We start from the raw sequence: 23,930 nt of genomic DNA on the forward strand, positions 1-23,930 counted from the left end.
CCTTTAGGAAGGAGCAGAAATAGCTGGTGAGTTCGTACATGGAAGACCCATGGACTTGAACAGACTTCCCAAAGACCGCTACGCAAAAGTTTAAATTCAGAAAAGACCAACATCTTCACTGTTCACAAGACAGGGAGAGATAGATTGTTTAAGGCTCCGTGAGGACAATGGGGTTTTGTGTGAGTTTTAAGGTGAAACTGCGCGTTTGGCAAACAAAGGCCACAGCGACGAGCCCGGATCCACGGAGCGGGGAGGGGGGCGGAGGAGGGGGCGCGTGAGTCAGGAGGAAGCCGCGCGGGGCGGAGCCGGGTGCGGCCGGCCCGGGAGGCTGCAGACCCGGCCCGCCGCCCAGTGCCTGCCGCCCAGCTCCCCGCTCGCATCCGCGCGCCTCGCTCCTCTCCGACATGGTAAGCCGCGCTTTTTACTTGTCTTCCTTTTACATGAAAACTTCTTTTATGTAAATTCCTCTTACATGAAAATTACAGCCACGGCTTACTTTTCACCAGGCTTGATCTTTGATTTTTGAAGTGGTCGTGGCAGGAAACAGCTGGACAAATAAATCTACCAGAGGGCATCAGAGAACAGCAGATGGCAGGAAGAAGCCCTAAATTATACCTGGAATCACAGCCTCGGGGTAGCATCGGGAGGCTCTTGTTTTTCCGCAGAGGTCTGGGGCTTGGATAGACGAAGTGCACTGCGAGCCACGCCCGGCGCGGAGCCCCTAGCCCGGCGGGAAACGGGGCGAGGGGCTTCGGCCGGTGCCGGAAGCCCTTCGCCGGTGGGGCCCGCGGAGCCCGGGGTACGACCTAACGACACGGGGGGTTGAATTCTGCGTGGTGGCTGCAGTTACATATAGTTATAGAGCTATAGGTCTGAGCCCTAGAGGGGAAATCGTAGTTTCAGTAAACGACGGGCAAGCGGCCCAGACGCGGAGACTGAAACTGAAGCCGGTCCCAGCCCGCGGAGCCCGGCCAGGAATGTGGGAGGGACCCGGCTCCGGAAAGCCCCCTCCTCCTTCCCTCTTCCCTTTAACCCAGTCTTTTTAGGCGCTCCTCCGTCGCCTGTTTTTCTTCTCTCAACTCCTGCCACCCCCACTCTGAATTCTTTCTACCTGCATTAATCCACCCCCCAAAATCTGCGTCTTCCTTGGCCTCTCTTTCACGGAGTCAGCAAACTTCCGCCCGCGGGCCAAGTGGGGTTCTCTGCTCCCACGAACTCCGAGTGGATTTTACGTAAATAGTTGAAAGAAAAGCAAAGGAAGACTAATACTTTGAGAATTATATGAAAATCAAACTTCACCGTCCGTAAGTAAAAAGTTTTATTGGCACACGGCCACGCCCCTTCATGAGTTCTCTGTGTGGTTCCTGCCCTGCTACAAAAGCAGAGTGATGGAGACCAAGTGGACCACATTGGCCTAATATATATCCCGTCTGGCACCTACAGAACACGTGTGCTAACCCCTGCTTTAGTGTGCCAGTCTGTATCCTCCACTGCTCTTTCTTCTTTCCACGCTAAAGTGGGGGACCAAAATCTCAAGGAACCTAGAAAAGGCAGACCCAGCACCACCAAGTGGCGAAGGCCTGGAATGACTGCCCCGGAAGAAAGAATGCCACCGGGGCTCCTTGGAAGGAAAGGGAGCATGAATTAAGAATGAGAACTGCAATACTTGTTTTTTCAAGTGTTACTTTTTTTCTTTAACTTTCTCAAATGAGTGTTTAGCACGCATTTTTTACTAATAAGCTCTTTTACAGCATCCATTTATCATGCTGTTTTCTCCTTCCTCTCATCGTTCCCATCAAATAGAACTATGGGGAGCAGTGATGGGGAGCACTGGCCTCCATCCAGGCAGGAGATCGCTTTCTCTCCTCCTTCAGCCACTGCTCCAACTTGGGCGAAACTTTCCTGTCTCTGGGCCTCTCTGCCGGGGAACCCTCTCCAAAGTCCCCTCCAGCACTACAAATTTTGTAATTCCACTTAGGTAATTTGATATTTGTGTTTTTGTTCTGGAAAATTACCTCTGGGAAGACATGCAGGGGTTTTAATTTTCTCCATGTAGCTGATGGCAACAGATTTCAAGGAGAAAAAAATTCAGTCAAGGTTGATGTTAAGGAGAGAAAAAAAGAAAAGCAGAAAGCCACTGAAACGGGAAAACGAAAGCAGCCTGAATTCTACAAAGAAAAGGGTCAGAGGATATTTCTGTAGGTATAGAAAAAGATCACAAAGCCCTGGCTCCTCAGCCTGGAACGTTCTACCCTATCTGGTGTGCCCTCCCAGTCAACCTTGTTCCTGTAATCTGATGTTACTGTGAGATTGCACTCCTGATAAGAAAAACTGTTGTGCAAACACATCTGTTTCTAGGCTGTGGTATTTTGTTTCTCACCAAAACTCTGAGGCTGCCAACACTTTCTTAAAGGAAAAAGTCCTGACAACGTGACTGTTGGGGAATAATCCATCTCCTATAGAGTTCTCTAGAACCCACCTCCAGAAAGGGCTTTATAGATGTTCCAGGATGCAGTGAGCACCAGGATAGGCGGTTAAAACACCTGGAGAGACTGAAGGAGGGAAGGAGAATGGCAGCTAGGCACATCAGTGCTTCTTAGCATGTAAATTACGTGTCCTGAAAGCCTCCAGCTCTGGGCTCCAGGGAGTCCATCCTATGAACAAATTAACGGGATAAGTGCTACATTGCAAAAGTCACCATCATTGTTAACCTCCAGAGCGAGATAAAGCTTTGAAGGAAGGGTGTGGCCATCAAGTTTTCCAGAAAGTCTTCAGTTCCTGCTCTTATCCACCAGGGGGAGCCCACGAGTTCCTCGCGTCTGGGGCCCCAGGAGCTGGCTGGAATGAAGGGCAGAGTATGACAGAATTTCCTTGAAGACTTCCCTTGTAAGGAAAGCAGAGCCCAGAATAGGATATGAATCTCCTGCTCCTTCTGGTGTGACCACACCTGTGGTTCAGCTCCGTAAATGCCATAGGAGCTGTGTGAGTGGCAACTGTGATCAGAGCTCCCATATCAACCTTCTGGTTTGAAGTGACCAGAGAAGTTCCATGAGCTTTTCCTGTGGGAATTAGTGGCATCTGGGAATAGAAGGAGCAAAAGCCAAGGGTGCAGGAAGCAACCTGGAGGCTGAGATTCTAGAAGTAGCTCTGCCAGGTCAATTACCTTCTCACGCCTCAGGGTAACTATACTTTTAGTTTTTTTCTAGAAAATGTATGAGTCCTGAGAATTCAGTATTCCTTTAAAAAGAAATGTCCTTTAACTAATCACAGTAACCTCTATATATACTTTTGGAAAATAGGGAATTTTTTAATCTAATACACAATGCTTGGTGGGTTTCATATTTGTGAGTATATAATATCCATATATTTACCCACACGTTCTAAAAGTATCAGTAAACCCTGTCACCTCATGCTCATCTAGTCTGTCTACTGCTTTCAAGTATACCAGCATTTTCACCTGGAATAAACAGGAGGCGATATGGGGAAGAAGCTCACAGAATGTGACTTTCTGTGGTTGTCTTAACCCCTTAGCCCCCAAACAATGACCCATCTTTTAGGAAACTGCTTTGACCCAAAATGAAGAGACGAAATCCTCTGGAGTGTTCTTCAGCACCGAGCTGTTGATATCCTCCCCTTATCTGAATCCTGAATTGTTCTTTCCCCCTCAAAGGCAAAAGTATCCAGCCCTACGGAGACTGAACGATGCATCGAGTCTCTGATTGCTGTTTTCCAAAAGCATGCTGGAAGGGATGGTAACAACAGCAAACTCTCCAAGGCTGAGTTTCTGATCTTCATGAATACAGAGCTGGGTGCCTTCACAAAGGTAGTGCTCCCAGCCCCCAACCCCAGACTGCAAGACCGGGACAGAAGGCTGGCTGGGAATGAAGGACAGCAGCTGAGCCCCCAGGGCTGAGTGAGCTTTGAATGGCTATTAAGGATCTTTTCTTCTTCTTTTGACTAACATGTGATCTAAAATCAGAGTTATCAAACTCTATATAACATAGGGAACAGTGGTGTTTTGTTGTTTTTTTTTTTCATTTAAGGAGATTGTTTACAAAGTAGTAAATGGAGTAATAGAAGAGTTTTCAAATGTTATTCCTCCACCCCAAAGCCACTAGGGCAGCCCTGTTCGGATGAATTTTCTGTAGTGATGGAAATAATATTCTAAATATTCTATATGTGCACCACTTGACATGGCAGCCAATAGCAATTAACAGACTGATTTTCTAAGTTAATTAAGTAGCTGTGTGTAACCAGTGGCTGTAAATGTGTGTAGGGGTTGGGGTTTAGGATGCGTGGAGGGTGAGGCTGATTAAGCAGGCCCTGCATCAGCTGCTGTCCTCTTCCTACCTCAGATCCCTCCACTTGTATGTAGTTTGTATATTGGAGTTGCATATGACACTTAGGAAAAGTTTTTCACTGATTTTACAAGACTGAGTAATCCCCAGATGTAACAGAAAGAACCCTGGACAGTGGTTCAGACTCCAGGCTCTCACTGCCGAGGGCCTGGCTTCAGTCCCTGGTTGGGGAACTAAGATTCCACAGACTATGAGGCACGGCCAAAAAAAAAAAAAAAAAAAATTTTTTTAAGTAAATGGTTAATTTAGAAGGAAAGAAAAAGCTGATTTGAGTCCTAGGTCTTCTGCTTAGGCCGGTCACTTCATCTGTTTGAGTCTGTCTCTGTGTCTGACAAGTGGGAAAATTAGTGACCTCTACCCTGTGCCTCACATGTGAGAATAAAATGTGACATTTTTAAAAACATTTTAGAAAGAACAATATAAAGGTACTAATGTCATTATGTCATTATTATTATCTTTGCAGAACCAGAAGGACCCTGGTGTCCTTGACCGCATGATGAAGAAATTGGACCTCAACTCTGATGGGCAGCTAGATTTCCAAGAATTTCTTAATCTTATTGGTGGCCTGGCCATTGCTTGCCATGAATCCTTTATTAAGTCTGCCTCTTCCCAGAAGTAAATTGGAGGAGCCTTTGGGCCTGGCCTCCAGGCGCACTCCCTTTCTTTCCAGCCTTTCAGTTATCTGCTCTTCACAGCCCCAACATCCCCTGAGCCCGGCACACCCACCTACCCAGGAAGGCCACTCCTGTTAGTAATAAAACAATATTGTTTTTTAAAACACACACTGGAGTCGGTAAATTTGTGCAAGAGATGGGGAAGACTGGGAGGAATATAAACTAGATTGATGGGAACAATTACTAGAAGTTGCATAGTAAATAATAAATATGTATCTTTGGTGTATCCATAATCATGACTAATGATACCAAGAGAATCATCTCTAAATTACTCAGCCCGATAGATGTCACTTGTCACTATTCACTCTTTAAGTGTCTGTCCAACTCTACTACAGGCACGGTCATAGGCTCCAAGGATACAGTCAGCAAGACAGATATGGTCCTGCCTTTACAGGGGTTACTTTTAGTTGAGGGAAACAATAAATGGATAAACAAAGGGCTATGAGAGTACCAAAAGAAAGTTCTTTCTGAAAGCCAAATTCTTTTCAAAAACTTGATGAGGGAAATTCACTGGAGATCACTGTGGTTGATGTAAGTGTAGCTGAGACAACTGTAAACAAATGTGAAAAACCGCAAAAATCTAAAAGCCTCATTTCTTCAGACTGCCTCACAAGTATCTTTAAATTCCTCCGCTTAAAAAAAGGAACTAGGGCTTCCATGGTGGCTCAGGGATAAAGAATATGCCTGCCAATGCAGGAGACATGGGTTTGATTACTGGTCCAGGAAGATCCCACGTGCCACAGACCAACTAAGCCTGTGCGCCACAACGAGAGAACCTGGGAGCCACAACTGCTGAAGCCCACACGCGCTAGAGCCTGTGCTCCACAGCAGAAGCCACAGTGAGGAACCTGCGGACCGCAACTAGAGAACAGCCCCCTCCCCTGAAAGTGGAGAAAAGCCTGTGCAGCAACAAAGACCCAGCATAGCCTAAAATAAAGTTTAAAAATTTTTAAAGGAACTGAAATTTAATGAGTGATTTATGCAAGAAAGGCAGTAGAGCAGAATACTGGTATATAAGTTTAAATATTGAAAATATCATTTTTATGAATACCCATTTTAACTGTTTTTTGTTTTTTAGTAAACCAGCCAACTACTACTCTACCCTTCAGAAAAGACAGCCTCTACCATTTCCCAATAAACTTTTTCTTCTCCCTGCCTGTTTGATCTCTTCCACTCCTTTGCTGCTGCTGCTGCTGCTGCTGCTGCTGCTGCTGCTAAGTCGCTTCAGTCATGTCCGACTCTGTGCAACCCCATATAGACGACAGCCCACCAGGCCCCATCATCCCTGGGATTCTCCAGGCAAGAACACTGGAGTGGGTTGCCATTTCCTCCTCCAGTGCATGAAAGTGAAAAGTGAAAGTGAAGTCGCCCAGTCGTGTCCGACTCTTAGCGACCTCATGGACTGTAGCCTACCAGGCTCCTCCATCCGTGGGATTTTCCAGGCAAGAGTACTGGAGTGGGGTGCCATTGCCTTCTCTGTCCTTTCTCTACCCACAGTTTTTAAAGGCAAACTTGATGGTGTCACTCCCTTGGTTAAAACCAAGCATTAATTCCTCTTAACATGCAAGATGAAATCCACAGTCATCTTGGGGTACCCAAGGGCCTTCATGGTGTGTCCCTACCCCCTTCTCCAGCCTCATTTCTGCTGCTCTCTAGCCTTGCCAGACACTCCTGAACTGATAACTAGGGCTGTGCCTCTGTCCCTTCGTAATCTTTTCTTGCTACCCTGAAAGCCTTCCCACCTTTTTCTCCTTCTACAGAGCAGCATCTCTAGAGTGTCATCTCCCCCAAGAGGCCTTCCCTACAGCCTCCCCCACCCACAGCTGGTTTTGATGCTCTTACTCTATGCGTCCATGGCACTTTATTCTCACCTCTGTCACAGCACTTACCACTCTGAATTGTAATAGTGCTTTTGCTTGTCTGTCTTCCCAGACTTGACTTTGAACTCAACAACGGGGACCTAGTTAAATGCACAGAGGAGCCTGGCAGGCCACTGTTAGGGGGTCGAAAAAGTCAAGAAACTGACCGAGCACAACAACAACACATCACTAATACCTGGTGTGGTTCCCGGCACATAGTGGGTCTGAAAAGGTAGGCAATGCTGTAAAATCTGACATGGGACACCATGTGTCAGTCAGAGTTCCCCACGGGTAACATGCATGTTCACCAGGGTCACTGAAGACAGTTTAATGAGGAAACTATTAGCAAGGCGTGTTCAGGGAGAGGAGGAACAAGCGATGGCAAAGCAGCAGGGACTAGCAAAATCTGGAAGCTGTTGCCACCGAAGGCCTGACTGGGCAAGGCAGAGAACAGTTCCTGGAAGCTAGCAAGAGCCATGGGCAAGGGACAGGGTCCCCACAGATGCTGTGGCCTTTGTTATAGAAATACAGTTACTGTCAGACCATAGGAGGAAGGTGGGAGCCAGGGGGATACATACCAATATCTCTCTCTTCTCACCTTCTGATCTTCAGCAGTGCCTGCAATGGGACAACCCAACTGGAAGGTTGCGCAGGGCAGAAAAATATAGAAAGTGAATCTGGAGGGGCAAAGAGAATATCCATCACATCATAGAAAGGTGAGATCAGTATTTCTGTACTACACAGTTACTGCTGTGAGAGGAGTTGAGGATAAAGTGCCAACACTAATGCAGATACTTTTTAATATATATTTTTATTTTATATTGAAATTTTTTTATTGTGGTTAAATTTACCCAACATGAAATTTGACATTTTAACCATTTTTAAGTATACAGTTCAGAAGCATTAAGTACATTCACACTGTTGTACAACCATCACTACTCATCTCCAGAACATTTCCATCTTCCACAGCTGATATCCTATACTCACTGGACAATAACTCCCAGTTCCCTCTCCTCCCATCCCTGGCCGCCAACATTCTACTCTCTGTCTCTGTGAATTTTATTACTGCAGATACCTCATATAAGTGGAATCACACTTTTTTTTTTTTTTGGTAACTGGCTTACTTCACTTAGCATAACATCCTCAAGGGTCATCCATGTCATGTGTGGCACATGTCAGAATTCCCTTCCTTTTTAAGGCTGAATAATATTCCATTGTATGCTTGTTGTTTAGTTGTTAAGTCATGTCCAACTCTTTTTCAATCCCATGAACTGTAGATCACCCAGCTCCTCTGTCAGTGGGATTTCCCAGGCAAGTATAAGGGAGTGAGTTGCCATTTCCTTCCCCTGGGGATCTTCCCAAACCAGGGATCAAAGCCACATCTACTGCACTGGCAGGCAGGTTCTTTACCACTGAGCCACCAAGGAAGCCCATATATATATAACATTGTTTATCCACTCACCCAACAATGGACACTTGGATTGCTTTCACCTTTTTGGTTATTGAAAATAATGCTACTGTAAACACGGGTGTACAAATAGAGTGCCTGCATTCAACTCTTTTGGATTATACACCCAGGTGTGGTTCTCAGGTGGCACCAGTGGTACAGAATCTGCCTGCCAATGCAGGAGACATGAGAGATGCAGGTTCTATCCCAGGGTCAGGAAGATCTCCTGGAGAATGGCATGGCAATCCACTCCACTATTCTTGCCCGGAAAATCCCACCAGGAGTAGCCTGGTGGGTTACAGTCCATGGGGTCCATACAGTCCAAAAGAGCCAGACACATCTGAGCATGCACACAAGGAAAAGAAAAGGAATGGAAATTCTATGTTGTATTTTTTAAGAGCCACCATACCATTTTCCCCAGGAGCTGCATCATTTTACATTCCCATCAGCAATGGACAAGCAATGTCCAATTTCTTCACATCCTTACCAACACTTGTTATTTTCTGATTTTTGTTTAATAGTTAACCTAATGGGCATGAAATGGTATCTCATTGTTTTTATTCGCATTTCCCTAATAATTAGTGATATTGAGCATCTTTTCATGTACTTATTAGTCACTTAAATATCTTCATTAGAAAAATATTTATTTGAGTCCTTTGCCCATTCTTCCCAACTTTACGCAGATATAATTGGTATACAAAAAACTGCACATAATTAACGTATAGAATTTGGTGACTTTGTTCATTTTTTAATTGGGTTGTGTGATATTTTTTATACTGAGTTGTAGGAGTTCTTTATGTATTCTGTATATTAACCCCTTATCAGGTACATGATTTGCAAATATTTTCTCTCATTCTGTAGGTTGCATATTACTCTATTGACAGCATCCTTTGACACACAAAAGTTTTTAATCTTGATGAAATTGTAATTTTAATTTTGAATGTATCTATTTTTCTTTTATTGCCTGTGTTCCTCATATCATATCCAAAAAATCATTGCCAAATCGAATGCAGAATTTTTAAAAAAGAAAAGAAAAAAAAATCAAGCAAAGATCCATTCCTTTTTAGGAAGATTTGGGTCATGATGTTAGGACTTTTGTCAAGATGGGGATAGAGCAGATACAGCAAGCCCCTTCCTACTGAAAATAATGCTAGATAAAATGGAACCCCCTCCAAAAAATAGTTTAAATACTTAGTTGAAAAATCAGAAAGAAGAATATCTAGATCCCCAAAGCAAAACGGGAATGCATAACTGTAACTGTGCCAGCACTGAGGTCATGTGAACTCGAACTGCAGAACAGGGACCAAGCTCTTAGCTAAAGGAGATAAGCCACTGAAGAGATGCCCTAACAGTGACGAAGACTGAAAACCTCAGCTCACCACCCCAGAAAAAACAGAATGAGCCATAGGGGGAACAAAGTCATCTGAGAGAGGACAAAATGCCACACTTGTGCTTCCTGGAGGCGTGGGACTCAAACACACACTGCTCCCTTGTACAGAATTCCCAGGTTAAAAAGTGCTCCAGAGCAGTAAACACAATTATAAAACCCCAGGGAAATGCAAACCACCTCATGGAAACAACTCCAGCCATTGGGGTCTTTCCACGGAAGATAAATGCCACTAAAATGAGCTCACAAATATTATACTGCACACACAGGACTATCAATATATGTAACAGATAAGAAACTTTGCACCCACGTAAAGAGAGAGCAATGTGGAACTGACTTGAACTTGAGAATGTTTAAAATATTCAAATAAATAAAGGCAGGAAGTAAGATATATAAACAAGAATAGGGGTACATGAAGAAGGGGGAAAAAAGAAGCAAATACAGATTCTATAAGTGAAATATATAGTCATGCAACTATATAAAGAATCATGAAGCTGAACGTTGCACCAGTTCCTGGCCCTGCTGGGGTGACAAATGGGAGGATCTGTCCCCACAGGCTACACCTCACGGAGACCTTGCTGATTCACTGCACCCACCCACCTCACAACAACCCTATTGTAGTCTCTGCAAACCTGGTGAGAGAGGTTTTGGGAATTTGAGCAGAGTCGGGGAGGACCACACCTGTACAGCAAGAGCAATAACTCATGCTTTGTTTCTCGGCTCTCCCTAATCTCCTAAATCTCCCTCAGTCACCAGTGAAAGCATTCCTGGATGGCCACAGTCAAGAAAGACGACTCAGAGAGGAAGGCAAGTCTGTACTGGCTGGGAACTGGCTCTCAGTGCAGAAAGCACCCTGCCTAGAAGGCAGCGAGGGCGGAGAGGAGCAACGGTAATTCTGGGTCTTCGCCCCACCTCTCTCAGCTGAGAATGCAACCCACGCAGAAAGAAATGTTGCTCTTGCCAGATTCATATTTCATCCTCACAGCGGCTTCGTGTCAACGTTATCTTTAAACGTGATGTATGGAGTCGCCAGAACTTGTGGTAGGAATGCCAAACAAAGATGACTTCAGGAACGTTGCAAGTCTAGCCCACAAAGAGATTCACTTCTGACAGAGGGAGAAAACAAAGGTGAAAAGTTGCAGAAGGTGTACATTAACATCAAGTCCACGGCAGAGGTGGCTTCATAAACCCAAGTGACCTCTCCTCACTTCATCACCATTAAACCTCCTGAATGGATGGCTGGAACTTTTGGTCTCTCTGTACTGACCTCTGAGGAGGAGAGAGGAACTAGATAGTAAGTTCAATCATCAATGGCCGATGATTTAATCAATCATGCCTATGTAATGAACTCTTCATAAAAACCCAAAGCACAGGGTTTGGAGAACCTCTGGGCTGGTGAACACAAGGAGAGAGGGGAGGGCTCAGAGAGGACACAGAAACTCTGGGCTCTTTTCCTGAAAACCTTGCCCTCTTTATCTCTTCCACCTGGCTGTTCCTAAGTTATGTGTGTGTTAGTTGCTCAGTTGTGTCCGACTCTATGCGACCCCATGGCCAGGCTCCTCTGTCCATGGAATTTTCCAGGCAAGAACACTGGAGTGGGTTGCTATATTCTTTTATAATAAACCAGTAATCTAATAAATACAGTGTTTCTCTGAGTTCTGTGAGCCACTGTAACAAAGTGATGGCACCCAAGGAGGAGGTCGTGGGAACCTCCAAACTATAGCCAGTCGGTCAGAAGCACAGGCGACAACCTGGACTTTCAATTGGCTATGAAATGAGCGGAGGGAAGCAGTCTTGTAGGACTCAGCCCTTAACCTATAGGGTCTGACCCAGTCTCCAGGGAGACAGTGTCAGAATGGAGTTAAATCATAGGACACCCAGCGTGCCAGAGAATTGCTTGGTGAAGGCAATGGCACCCCACTCCAGTACTCTTGCCTGGAAAATCCCATGGATGGAGGAGCCTGGTAGGCTGCAATCCATGGGATCGCTAAGAGTCGGACACGACTGAGCAACTTCCCTTTCACTTTTCACTTTTCACTTTCATGCACTGGAGAAGGAAATGGCAACCCAGTCCAGTGTTCTTGCCTGGAGAATCCCAGGGACAGGGAAGCCTGGTGGCTGCCGTCTATGGGGTCGCACAGAGTTGGACACGACTGAAGCGACTTAGCAGCAGTTAGCAGCATGTATCTAAGAGCTTTGCATGCATCAGTTGTTCAGTCATGTCTGACTCTTTGCAACCCCATGGACTATAGCCCATCATGATCCTCTGTCCATGGGATTTTCCAGGCAAGAATACTGGAGTGGGTTGCCATTTACTCCTCCAGGGGAATCTTCTCGACTCAGGGATCTAACCCAAGTTTTTTGTGTTTCCTGCCCTGGCAGGCAGATTCTTTACCATGGTGCCACCTGGGACTTTACATACATTATATCTTAACAATTATTCCTCTTAACAATCCTATAATATAATCATAATTATTAACGTCTGTTTCATGGAGTAAGATACTAAGGCACAGAGAGACTGAGAACCTTCCCCAGGTCTCACAGCAAATAAGAGGCAAGGCCAACTCTGTCTGACTCCACATGATGGTTAACTGTATGTGTCACCTTGACTGGGCAAAAGGGATGCCCAGATAGCTGATAGAACATTATTTCTGGTGTGCTGTGAGGGTGTTTCTGGAAGAGATTAGCATTTGTATTAGTACACTGAGTAAAGCGAAAGGTCCTCCCCACTGTGAACGGGCAGCAGCCCATCCCTGAGAGCCTGAGCAGAACAAAAGACAGAAGAATGGCGAATTCACCCTTTCTGACTGAGACATCCACTTCTCCGGCTCTCTGACTTTGATACTCGTGGTTCTCTGACTTTCAGACTCAGGTGGGGACTTACAACATCTATCCTGTGAATTCCTGAGCCTTTTGTCTTGGACTAAATTATAGTACCAGCTTCCCAGGACTTCCAGCTTGCAGACAGCATATCATGGGACTTCTCAGCCTCCATCACCTCCATCAGCCATTTGCTATAATTAATTTCCTTCTATTTGTACCCATATATCCTTTTGGTTATGTTCCTCTGGAGAACTCTAAGACATTTCCAAACCCTATCTTGACCACTAAGCCATTTGTTTGTTTCCCTCCCCTCCGTTTGGCCTAATTCCACATATTCTACAAAACTGACCTCAAGTCTCCTGCCTTCTAAGAAGCCTCCCTTCCCACTCTGAGCAGTGTGGCTCATCCTCTCCCTAAACTCCTTCACTACCAATGAAGCACATCAGAACACACTGTTGTGCAGTTTTGCTCCACTCAGCTGCAGATTCTGATCCCCTGAGTCAGGGGTGGAACCTGAGACTCTGCATTTTTAACCAGCTCCCAGGTGATGCCGCTGCTTCTGGCCCATGAACTACATTTTAAGTAGCCAGGATATAGGAGACATACACACGTACTTTCAAGTATATTTACTAAAACATGAACAACAGGGATCTCTGGATACTTCCTTCTTTCTTTGTTGGCTGCTCTACACAGCATGCACGATCTTAGTTCCCTGAAAAGGGGTTGAACCCCTTGAACCCATGCCCCCTGCAGTAGAAGCATGGAGTCCTAACCACTAAACCACCAGGGACGTCCCCCCCCCCTTTTTTTTAATTTATATGTTTTTATATTTTTCAATTTTCTATCAATGAATACAGATTATTTTTATAATCAGAATGATGTATATAAGTATTAAGTTCACATTGATTCTCACAGTATTCAAAATAAAGTTCAAATCTCTTCACTAAGCACCAGTAGCTTTTTGTGATCTGGCCCTTTGCAGATTCTGTGTCCTAATCTCCAGCAACCTCTGAATACACCTTCCACATGCCCACAAAACTTTCCACATCATCTGTAGTTCTCTAGACACTTCTCCCTACTCTCTCATCCCCCCACCTTCCTCTGACTCATCCTTCAAGTTAGCCTCAGTGGCTGCCTCCTTCAGGAAGCCTCTCTCACCTCTGCCATCTCTGCTCTCTGCTCTGCGCAACAACCAAAGACATGCTGGCCACAATGCTTCTCACCTCACCTCACATGTTGTTTTGCCCGCCTTCCCTGCTAGACTGGGGTTCCCCAAGCAGAGACTATCTTTATTTCTATATTCTCAGCATTTAGACAGTGCCAGGCATGTAGCTGGCACTCAGTAAGTTTCTGAATGGATATACAAAAATGACTTGCAAAATGCTACATGTGGACTTCCCTGGAGGCACAGTGGATAAGAATCCACTTGCCAATGCGGGGGACATAGTTTCGATCTCTGGTTCAGGAAGATTCTCCATTCCATGAAGCAACCAAGCCCGCACCCCACAGCTACTGAGCCTGCCCTCTAGAGCCCATGAGCCACAATGACTGAAGCCTGGAGCCTGCACTGCACAACAAGAAAAGCCGCTGCAATGAGAAGCCCACAGACCATAACCAAGAGTAGCTCCCGCCTGCCACAACTAGTGCAAAACAAAGACCCAGCAAGGCCAAAAATAAATACAATTTAAAATGCGGTGGGCGTCCCAAATATTGTTCTTATTATCCTTACTTTGAGGATGAAAAAACAAATTCAGGCCATTAGGTGACTTGTCCTAAGTCTCAAAGCTAATGAATGGGAGAACCTGGTTACCATGAGATTTATTTAAGCATCTTATATATGATCTCTCTCTATATCTATACGATCCCTTGATTTCAAATGCATTTTAATAACCCTACATTTTTACTTCCCTCCCGCCATGATTATTATTTTTGACATCTTATTTTATATCTTTTTGTTTCATGTATCCGTCAACTATTTATTGCGGATAGAGATGATTTTACTACTTCTGTCTTTTAACGTTTCTACTAGCTTTGTACATGATTGATTTACTACCTTTACTATGTATCTGCATTTACCAGTGTTTTTTTTCCTTTCATAATTTTTATGTTTCTAGTTGTACCTTTTCTTTTTTCTTTGAGAAATTCCTTTGACATTTCTTGTAAAGCTGGTTTGGTGGTGCTCGACTCTTTTAGTCTTTGCTTGTCTACAAAACATCTGATCTTTCCATCAAATCGGAATGAGAGGCTGGCTGGGTAAAGTATTCTTGGTTGTAGGTGTTTTCCTTTCTCAGCTTAATTATATCATGCCACTCCTTTCTGGCCTGCCGAGTTTCTGCTGAAAAGTCAACTGATGGCCTTATGGGAGTTCCTGTTGTACAGAGCTTGTTGTTTTTCCCTTGTTGCTTTTAACAGTCTCTCTTCATCTTTAGTTTTTGCCATCTTAATTACACTGTGTCTTGGTGTGGTCCTCTTTGGGTCATCCTGTTTGGAACTCTCTGTGTTTCCTGGACCTGGGTGTCTGTTTCCTTTCTCAGGTTAGGTAAGTTTTCAGCTATTAAGGCTTCAAATGCATTCTTTGCCCCTTACTCTCTCTCTTCTCCTTCAAGAACCCCTGTTAGTACACTTGAGTGTCTCAAAAGGTCCCTTAAACTGTCCTCATCTCTTTTGGGGATTCCCAGGTGGCTCAGATGATAAAGAATCTGCCTGCAAACCTGGGTTCAATCCCCAGGTTGGGAAGATCCCCTGGAGAAGGCAATAGCAACCCACTCCAGTATTCTTGCCTGGAGAATTCCATGGACAGAGGAGCCTGGTGGGCTACAGTCCACGGGGCAGCCACAACTGAGTAACTCACACACACACTGTCATCTGTTTTTATTCTTTTTTCCTTTTCTCTATTCAGCTTCTGTGATTTCCACTGCTATCTTTTATCTCACTGATTCATTCTTCTGTATTATTTAATCTAACTATTGATTCTTTCTAGGGTATTCTTTTTTACTATGGTTATTGTATTCTTCATCTCTGTTAGTTCTTATTTATATTTTTTCACTCTTTATTTAAAACTTCTAACTTCTCACTGTGTTCATCCATTCTTCTCCCAGGTTCTTTGATCACTTTATGATCATTACTTTGAACTCTTTATTGAATAGACTACTTATCTCCACTTCACTTAGCTTTCCTGGAGTTTTGTTTTATTCCTTTGTTTGGAACATGTTTCTCTGGTGCCTCATTTGCCTAATCTGTTGTTTATATTTCTATGCATCTGGTAAGTTGGTTATATTTCTCAACCTTGGAGATGTGGCCTTTAGTACGAAATGTCCTGTGAGTTCCGGCAGCACATTCCCTTCTGGTCACCAGAGCTACATGCTCTAGGAGTGCCTTCTATGTAGGCTGCGTGGATCCTTCTATTGTGGTGGCAGACTACCGTGGACAATCTGGTAGGCACGGCTGGACCCTGGTCCAGTAGGCTGCCAGGCCCAGCCCTGTGTGGAGGATGCTGACTGCGGGTTGATGGGCTAGGTCACAAGGCAGCCAGCTGCCGAACCCCAGGCTGGGGCAGGGGGCAGCCCCTGGGGTAGTGCTGGCTCACTGGTGAGTAGGGCTGGATCATGGGGCGGCTGGCTGAAGAGTTCAAGGTATCTCAGCGCCAGTGTTGGCCTGCTTGTGGGTGGGGCCAAGACCCAGGGGTCTCAGGTTACAGGGCCCTGGGGGTCCTGAAGCTGGCATCAGCCTGCTGATATCCAGTGGAGCCAGATCCCAGGGCCACTGGTTGAGGGTCCCACTGGCCGTGTTGGCCAGCTGGTAGGGAGGGCCAGGGCTCAGGGAGCTCTCAGGGCCTGTTCTGGCCTGCTGATGAGTTGGCTGTGTCCTGCCATGGCAGACTGCAGGTCTGCAGTGGCTCTGGGGCTGGTGTCTGCCGGCTGGTGAATGGGGTTGGGGTCCAGGGGATGTTGGGGATGGTGCCTGCCCCCTGGCGTGTGGGGCCAGGTCCTAGACCAAATGGGAGAACCAGAATTCAAACCCCAATTTTCTAATCCTCTTTCTACTTTACCTCAACTACTTTCATTAAATACGAACAAGAAAAAAGTACATCACCCTATGTTGGATCAAGTAGATGGAGAGTTGTTTCGTAAGAGTGATGCCAAAAGCTCAGCTTCTCTATACATGGATGTCCAATCAAATCTCGAAGACAGGGTTTTGGGTGAAGTAGAAGACAGCTTTATTGCTTTGCCAGGCAAAGGGGAACACTGTGGGCTCATGCCCTCAAAACAATGTGTCTCAACTTGGGGAAGATAGTGACAAGTTTTATAGTAAGTGTTTAAAGAGGGCATGATCAGCTTGTGGGCATTGTTTTGATGGGTTGGTGGTAAGCTAAGTAGGAGTCAGCATCGTCAGCCTTCAGGTCAACTGGTCTGAGGTCTACATGCCTGTGGCCAGCCTACCATTCTTAATCATTAAGTTCTCCCACCTGGAAGAGGTTTCAGTATCTGAAAAATAGCTTGAAGATACTGTTGTGTGTATCCATTGATGGGGAAGCAGGACCTTGCCCCAAGGCTGCTCCTGATGGTTTATTTCTCTGCATACCCTCCCTTCCCTAACTAACAACTGCTTGAGTTTGTGCGCTGGAACTCAGGGAGGGTCATGTAGGTGAATGAAAGCTCCTGCGTGGGCAGGCAGGCTCTTTACCGCTGAGCCACCAGGAAAGCCCTTCCTAACCCTAGGGCATACCATTCTGAACCAGAACCACTCCTCTCAGAATTCAAGTTTCTGTTGTTTGCACTGTGTGCCTTGTGGGACCTCAGTTACCTGGGCAGGGATCCAACCTGGGCCACAGTAGGGAAAGCCCGGGACCCTAACCACTAGGCAACCAGGGAATTCCTTCAGCATCCCATGTCGACCCATGATTTACACTTCCTGCCAACATCCACCGAGGGTCAACATTCACTGTATTCTGTTCAGAATACAGAACATGCCATGACAAACCTCTGTCCCCAAGGATACCATAGGTGCTGAGGGAGACAAACAAGGGCACAATTTCTAGATGCTGTAATGAGTGCCATGAGGTGCTAAGGGAGGGCCCCAGGTGTGGGGGTGGAAGGTGGGCAGGGGAATTCAGGGAGGCTTTACAATGAAGATGATATATGACCAGAACCTTGAGGGTGCTGGTTCTGTAAACCAGTCAGTACATCTACCTTCTGCCCCATCTTTGCTCTCTTCTATACTGTCCATCTCCTAGAAGGGGTATGAATTCCTCAAGCACAGGGAACGTGTCACCTTCATCCATGCATTCCCTAAAGCACCCAGCTGAGCAGCTGCACCCAACTTCCCAAATACCATCATCACATCCTGCCAGACCCTGGCCTGACCATGAAACATGCCCAGGGAGCCAAAGGGCCATGCCCAGGGAGGCAGACAACTGAAACAGCTTGTGTCTACTTATGCTCACAAAGCAGGTCACTCCCACTTAGAAATCCCATTGGTAGTTTGCTCATCACCTTCCTTCCCAAGCCAATGTTTCCTCTCTGCACTGGGCAGGCACCACGATACTCCAGGTGCTCAGGCTGGACAATTCCGGGTGCTCATGATTGTTCCTCTTCCTCACGTCCTGCAGCTCAGTAGTGGCCTCCCTGAGGACTCTTTCCGCAGACTTTTCTCAAATCTGTACTTTCCTGCCTACTCTTACCACCACCAGTCCAGTGCAGGCCTGTATCATCACCAGCCTCACCTGTCATCTTCTGGCCCCTGTTCTCCCCCACCCGCAGTGGTCAGTGGTTCTGCTTCCTGTAGTACAGTTGTATTTACAATTTAAATCTGTAGTCTGGAACTCAAAAGCATCAATAATCTAGCCCTTATCCCTCACCTTAACCCTTTTTCTAGTTGTTGCTTCTCCAGACGTGTCCTGCACATTCTCTCCTCTGTATTTTTAATTCATGTTATTCCTCCTTTTGGATTGTCCTCCTCTCAGTACCTGTTCCACATGCCCCATTGAGAAGCAAATGGGATAGAGACCCAATGTTCAAGCCTCTTGTCAAATCCTATCTTCCATGAAGTTATTCTTAAGGATCCTAGCATAGGGAGAGTGCTTCTCCAAGTTCTTGCTGGTCTTACTGTCCATACCCCATGCAACACTGGCCACACACACTACCTCCTCTCAGAGCTATTTGGGAACATTCCCTTTGTTCCTGGCTAGATTATGGTTCTGTTCCTAAGCAGCTGTCCTTGATGCTGCTCTACCCAAAGAAAAGCAGGGATGGGTAGTGGCAAAAGGGAGGCTTTGACATTAGGCTTATCTGGATTCTTACAGGGCCATACATATGCCCTTAGGGAATTTATTATCTAACCTCTCTGAGTTTCCTTTCCTCATCTGAAAACAGACTTAGCATCTATTTTACAGGGATTTTGTGAGACTTAGAAATAATATATGTAAAGCAAAAGAGAAAGAGAGTTCCAGAAAAACATCTATTTGTGCTTTATTGACTATGCCAAAGCCTTGGACTGTGTGGATCACAATAAACTGTGGAAAATTCTGAAAGAGATGGGACTACCAGACCACTTGACCTGCCTCTTGAGAAACCTGTATGCAGGCCAGGAAGCAACAGTTAGAATTGGACTTGGAACAACAGACTGGTTCCAAGTAGCTAAAGGAGTACGTCAAGGCTATATATTGTCACCCTGCTTATTTAACTTATACGCAGAGTACATCATAAGAAACGCTGGGCTAGAGGAAGCACAAGCTGGAATGAAGATTTCCGGGAGAAATATCAATAACCTCAGATATGCAGATAACACCACCCTTATGGCAGAAAGTGAAGAAGAACTAAAGAGCCTCTTGATTAAAGTGAAAGAGGACAGTGAAAATGTTGGCTCAAAGCTCAACATTCAGAAAACTAAGATCATGGCATCTGGTCCCATCAGTTCAAGGGAAACAAATGGGGAAACAGTGGAAACAGTGTCAGACTTTATTTTTTGCGGGGGGTAGGAGGGGAGGCTCCAAAGTCACTGCAGATGGTGATTGCAGCCATGAAATTAAAAGATGCTTACTCCTTGGAAGGAAAGTTATGACCAACCTAGACAGCATATTCTGGAAAAGGCAATGGCACCCCACTCCAGTACTCTTGCCTGGAAAATCCCATGGACAGAGGAGGCTGGAAGGCTGCAGTCCATGGGGTCGCTGAGGGTGGAACACGACTGAGCGACTTCACTTTCACTTTTCACTTTCATGCATTGGAGAAGGAAATGGCAACCCACTCCAGTGTTCTTGCCTGGAGAATCCCAGGGACGGGGGAGCCTGGTGGGCTGCCGTCTATGGGGTCGTACAGAGTCAGACATGACTGAAGCGACTTAGCAGCAGCAGCAGCAGACAGCATATTCAAAAGCAGAGACATTACTTTGTCAACAAAGGTCCATCTAGTCAAGGCTGTGGTTTTTCCATTGGTCATGTATGGATGTGAGAGTTGGACTGTGAAGAAAGCTGAGTGCTGAAGAATTGATGCTTTTGAACTGTGGTGTTGGAGAAGACTCTTGAGAGTCCCTTGGACTGCAAGGAGATCCAACCAGTCCATCCTAAAGGAGATGGGTTCTGGATGTTCATTGGCAGGACTGATGCTGAAGCTGAAACTCCAGTACTTTGCCCACCTCATGCAAAGAGTTGACTCATTGGAAAAGACTCTGATGCTGGGAGGGATTGGGGGCAGAAGGAGAAGGGGACATCAGAGGATGAGATGGCTGGATGGCATCACTGACTTTTTTGTGATATTCAGGGTACTGTGCATAAAGAATTTAACCCTAAGTACAGGCATAGCTGGATGGCATCACTGACTCGATGGACGTGAGTCTGAGTGAACCCCAGGAGTTGGTGATGGACAGGGAGGCCTGGCGTGCTACGATTCATGGGGTCACAAAGAGTTGGACACGACTGAGCGACTGAACTGAACTGAACTGAAAACCACATTAAATTACTATAATCATAGAGTACATCAGGAAAAGGAGAAGTTGGGACAAATTGAGAGAGTAGCACTGACATACACATACTACCATGTGTGTAAACAGCCAGTGGGAAACTGCAGTATAATACAGGGTTTATATATACAGTGTTTCCTGACAACCTAGAGGGGTGGGATACAGTGGGTATAGCAGGGGAGGCTCAGGAGGGAGGGGACATATGCGTACTTGGGACTGATTCACATTGTTGTATGGTAGAAGCCAACACAACATTGTAAAGTAATTATCCTCCTATTAAAAATAAATATAAGGACTTCCCTAGTGGTCCAGTGGCTAAGACTCCATGCTCCTAATGCAGAGGGCCCAGGGTTCAATCCCTGGTAAGGGAACCAGATCCCACATGCTGCAACTAAGACCCAGTGCAGCCAAATAAATTTTTAAAAAGTGAAAGTTGCTCCGTAGTGTCCGACTCTTTGCAACCCTGTGAACTATACACTCCATGGAATTCTCCAGGCCAGAATACTGGAGTGGGTAACCTTTCCCTTCTCCAGGGGATTTTCCCAACCCAGGGATCAAACCCAGGTCTCCCACATTGTAGGCGGATTCTTTACCAACTGAGCCACCAGGGAAGCCCAAGAATACAGTAGTGGGTAGCCTATCCCTTCTCCAGCGGATCTTCCTGACCAGGAATTGAACCAGGGTCTCCTGCGTTGCAAGCAGATTCTTTACCAGCTGAGCTGCCAGGGAAGCCCAAAATAAAAAATAAATATACATTAAAAAAATAAATAAATAACTATAATCCTAATTGATCTAAAATACTTCTTGGGGTGATTTTAAGGAACAATTAAAATAAACCCTGAGACAGAGCTTTGTAGACTATAAAATTACTAAGCTAACTTTTAATAAGCATGACCTGGATTACATTTTTCTTTTTATATGATATGACCAACATAGACCCCAAAGATAACCCCAGTAATTACCAGGAAGTATATGCTCCAGTATCTAGGCTTTCAGAATATCTGTGCTCAAAACTGTTAGAATGAATTCACTTAAAAGCCAACCAATAAAACTGGTTGAATTCTATGTCATAATTCAGACTTTTATCCAAATAGCACCAAACACTAGTTCAACCTAATACCTCTATTTTTATGTTGTTGGGTTTTTTTGTTGTTGTTCGTTTGTTTGTTTGCATCATGGACACAGAGCTTTACTGTTCTTACTTTTCAAGCCTTGAGAAATGCTATCAAAGGCATGATAGACTGGGGCAGAGTCCCCATCTAAATCACAGCCTCCACCTCAAGCCAGCTCCATACATTTCCCAGCACCATCTGCAATCCTTGGGTTTCTAGACCTTCCTGCTTCTTATCCTGCCAGGTCCACTTAGAAGAAGGCAAACCCACTGCAGAGCTACTCACTGTGCAACCACCAGAGGGTCCCACAGCATCGGCTAGGAAGCAAGGACACACCCTTGCTTCCAAGTACAAATCTCCATCAAGCTGGGATCTCCCCAGTGCCTCACAGCAGCTTCCCCTAGCTGCTTCCAGCCCCGAAACAGGATTGCCTGGAAACCCCAGAGCTACTTGCTCGCTAATATTGTTGAGGCGTCAGTTCATATGAAGTAGCCAGCTTCTCACAAGGGGTTTGTGTCACCAGGGCCCCACAGAGTCACATTTCTGTGGGCCTGAGACCCCCAAGTCACATTTCAGTATCCTCTATGAGCAGAGAGTATCTGGGGCTTAAATAACTTCCCCTTCCATAGGGCCCCCAGAATTTCCGTCTGGAACACCACTTCCTCGTAAGTTTCAATAAAGAAAAGGTAACTGCCCGTGAGACTGGCAGACCTCAGTCCACCTTGCAGAGCCCTCCCCCAACTCCAAGAATTCTTGGGATCCAGACAAGCTGGTGTTCTGTTCTGGCCTGGTTACTTACCTCAAAGTATAGCATCCTTTTTTCTTCTTCCTTTGAAGAGATCTGGAAAATTAAACCCCTTATGACTAGAAGATGAAAGAGAAAGGCTATAATTCCCAGGTTTTTTTCTACTGGCTGCCCCAGTACACAACATAGGCAGATCCACAAGTGTGTGACTTATTTTTATTAAGGTTTTATTAAGGTCTCTATTTCGAGTGTTTAAAAAGAGCCTGGACTTCAGCTTTACCCAAGCTGAGTGTACAGTCAGATGTTTTGCAGAAAATTTTCACTCAGGTCTCAGGATCTGTTAAAATAAGCCACTCACTATATACAAATAAATAATATCAGTATTTACTAGAGAATTATCTAGCTTACTTTCAATATACTAAAAGAAAAGAGAAATAGAAACAGCACAGGATACATCACCAAATTGGGTTTTAACCAACATCCAGACTCAAACAGTGCTGGGAAGTCCCCTGACACAGCACATCTGGAGTCCCAATTAGGAGAAGGTCCCAGGCAGCTTGTCCACTCTGTAGGTAAGACTTCAAAAATTGGAGTTCAGGGTTCCTGCTTATAATGCCAAGACAGAGACTGATATCGTCATCAATCTGTGAGCAAATTGCAGCTGTGGTTTCATATTAATGCTGTTTGTTTTGTTGTGTAAAACTTGGAATGTTGTTAAGTCCGGGGCATGGTTGGCCAGACCCCCTCCAAGGGCTCAACAGTCTCAGTCCCCTATCTTTACCTTATCTGGTCTTCCCTAGTGGCTCAGACCGTAAACAATCTTCCTCTGAGGCAGGAGACCCGGTTGGATCCCTAGAGAAGGAAATGGCAGCCCACTCCGATCTTGCCTGGGAAATTTCATGGACAGAAGAGCCTAGTGGGCTACAGTTCATGTCGGTCACAAAAAGCCAGTCAGGACTGAGCGACTTTCACTTTTCAATGTTGTTAAGCCCAGGGTATGGTTGGCCAGACCCTCTCCAGGAGCTCAACAGTATCAAGATTCATCCCCTATCTTTATTCTTATCTATGGTGCCGCAAAGCTTGCACTCACAGCAGGCAGTCAGGGCACTCACAGTCAGGGCAGTGTCCAGGTAGGTTAGAAGCAAGGTCAGAGGACTGCTCTGCTTTGTCTCTGAAGCCTGAACAAGACTATCTTTTTAATTTCCCTAACATCAGGCCACTCCTGCTGGAGAGCATTCACTCAGTTCAGTTCAGTCGCTCAGTCATGTCCAACTCTTTGCGGACCCATGGACTGCAGCATGCCAGGCTTTCCTGTCCATCACCAACTCGGAGCTTGCTCAAACTCATGCCCATCAAGTCGGTGATGCCATCCAACCATCTCCTTTTCCTCCTGCCTTCAATCTTTCCCAGCATCAGGGTCTTTTCCAATGAGTCAGTTCTTTGCATCAGGTGGCCAAAGTATTGGAGTTTCAGCTTCAGCATCAGTCCTTCCAATGAATACTCAGGACTGATTTCCTTAGGAGGAAAGACCTCTTTGCTGGAGCGCAAGTCCTCTGAAAACCATCACCT

At 45.5% G+C, this 23,930-nt stretch overlaps 1 protein-coding gene across 1 annotated transcript; it reads left to right on the forward strand.

Moving 5' to 3' along the window:
* Positions 1-291: 291 nt before the first annotated feature.
* On the forward strand, positions 292-5,140 carry S100A11 (S100 calcium binding protein A11). Its single transcript, XM_027533242.1, has 3 exons — positions 292-407; positions 3,671-3,823; positions 4,822-5,140. The coding sequence occupies exons 1-3, from the start codon at positions 405-407 to the stop codon at positions 4,975-4,977; spliced, it is 312 nt and encodes a 103-aa protein (XP_027389043.1). The 5' UTR covers positions 292-404; the 3' UTR covers positions 4,978-5,140.
* Positions 5,141-23,930: the final 18,790 nt, after the last annotated feature.

This window comes from Bos indicus x Bos taurus, chromosome 3 (genome assembly GCF_003369695.1).
Source record: "Bos indicus x Bos taurus breed Angus x Brahman F1 hybrid chromosome 3, Bos_hybrid_MaternalHap_v2.0, whole genome shotgun sequence".
NCBI lineage: Eukaryota > Metazoa > Chordata > Mammalia > Artiodactyla > Bovidae > Bos > Bos indicus x Bos taurus.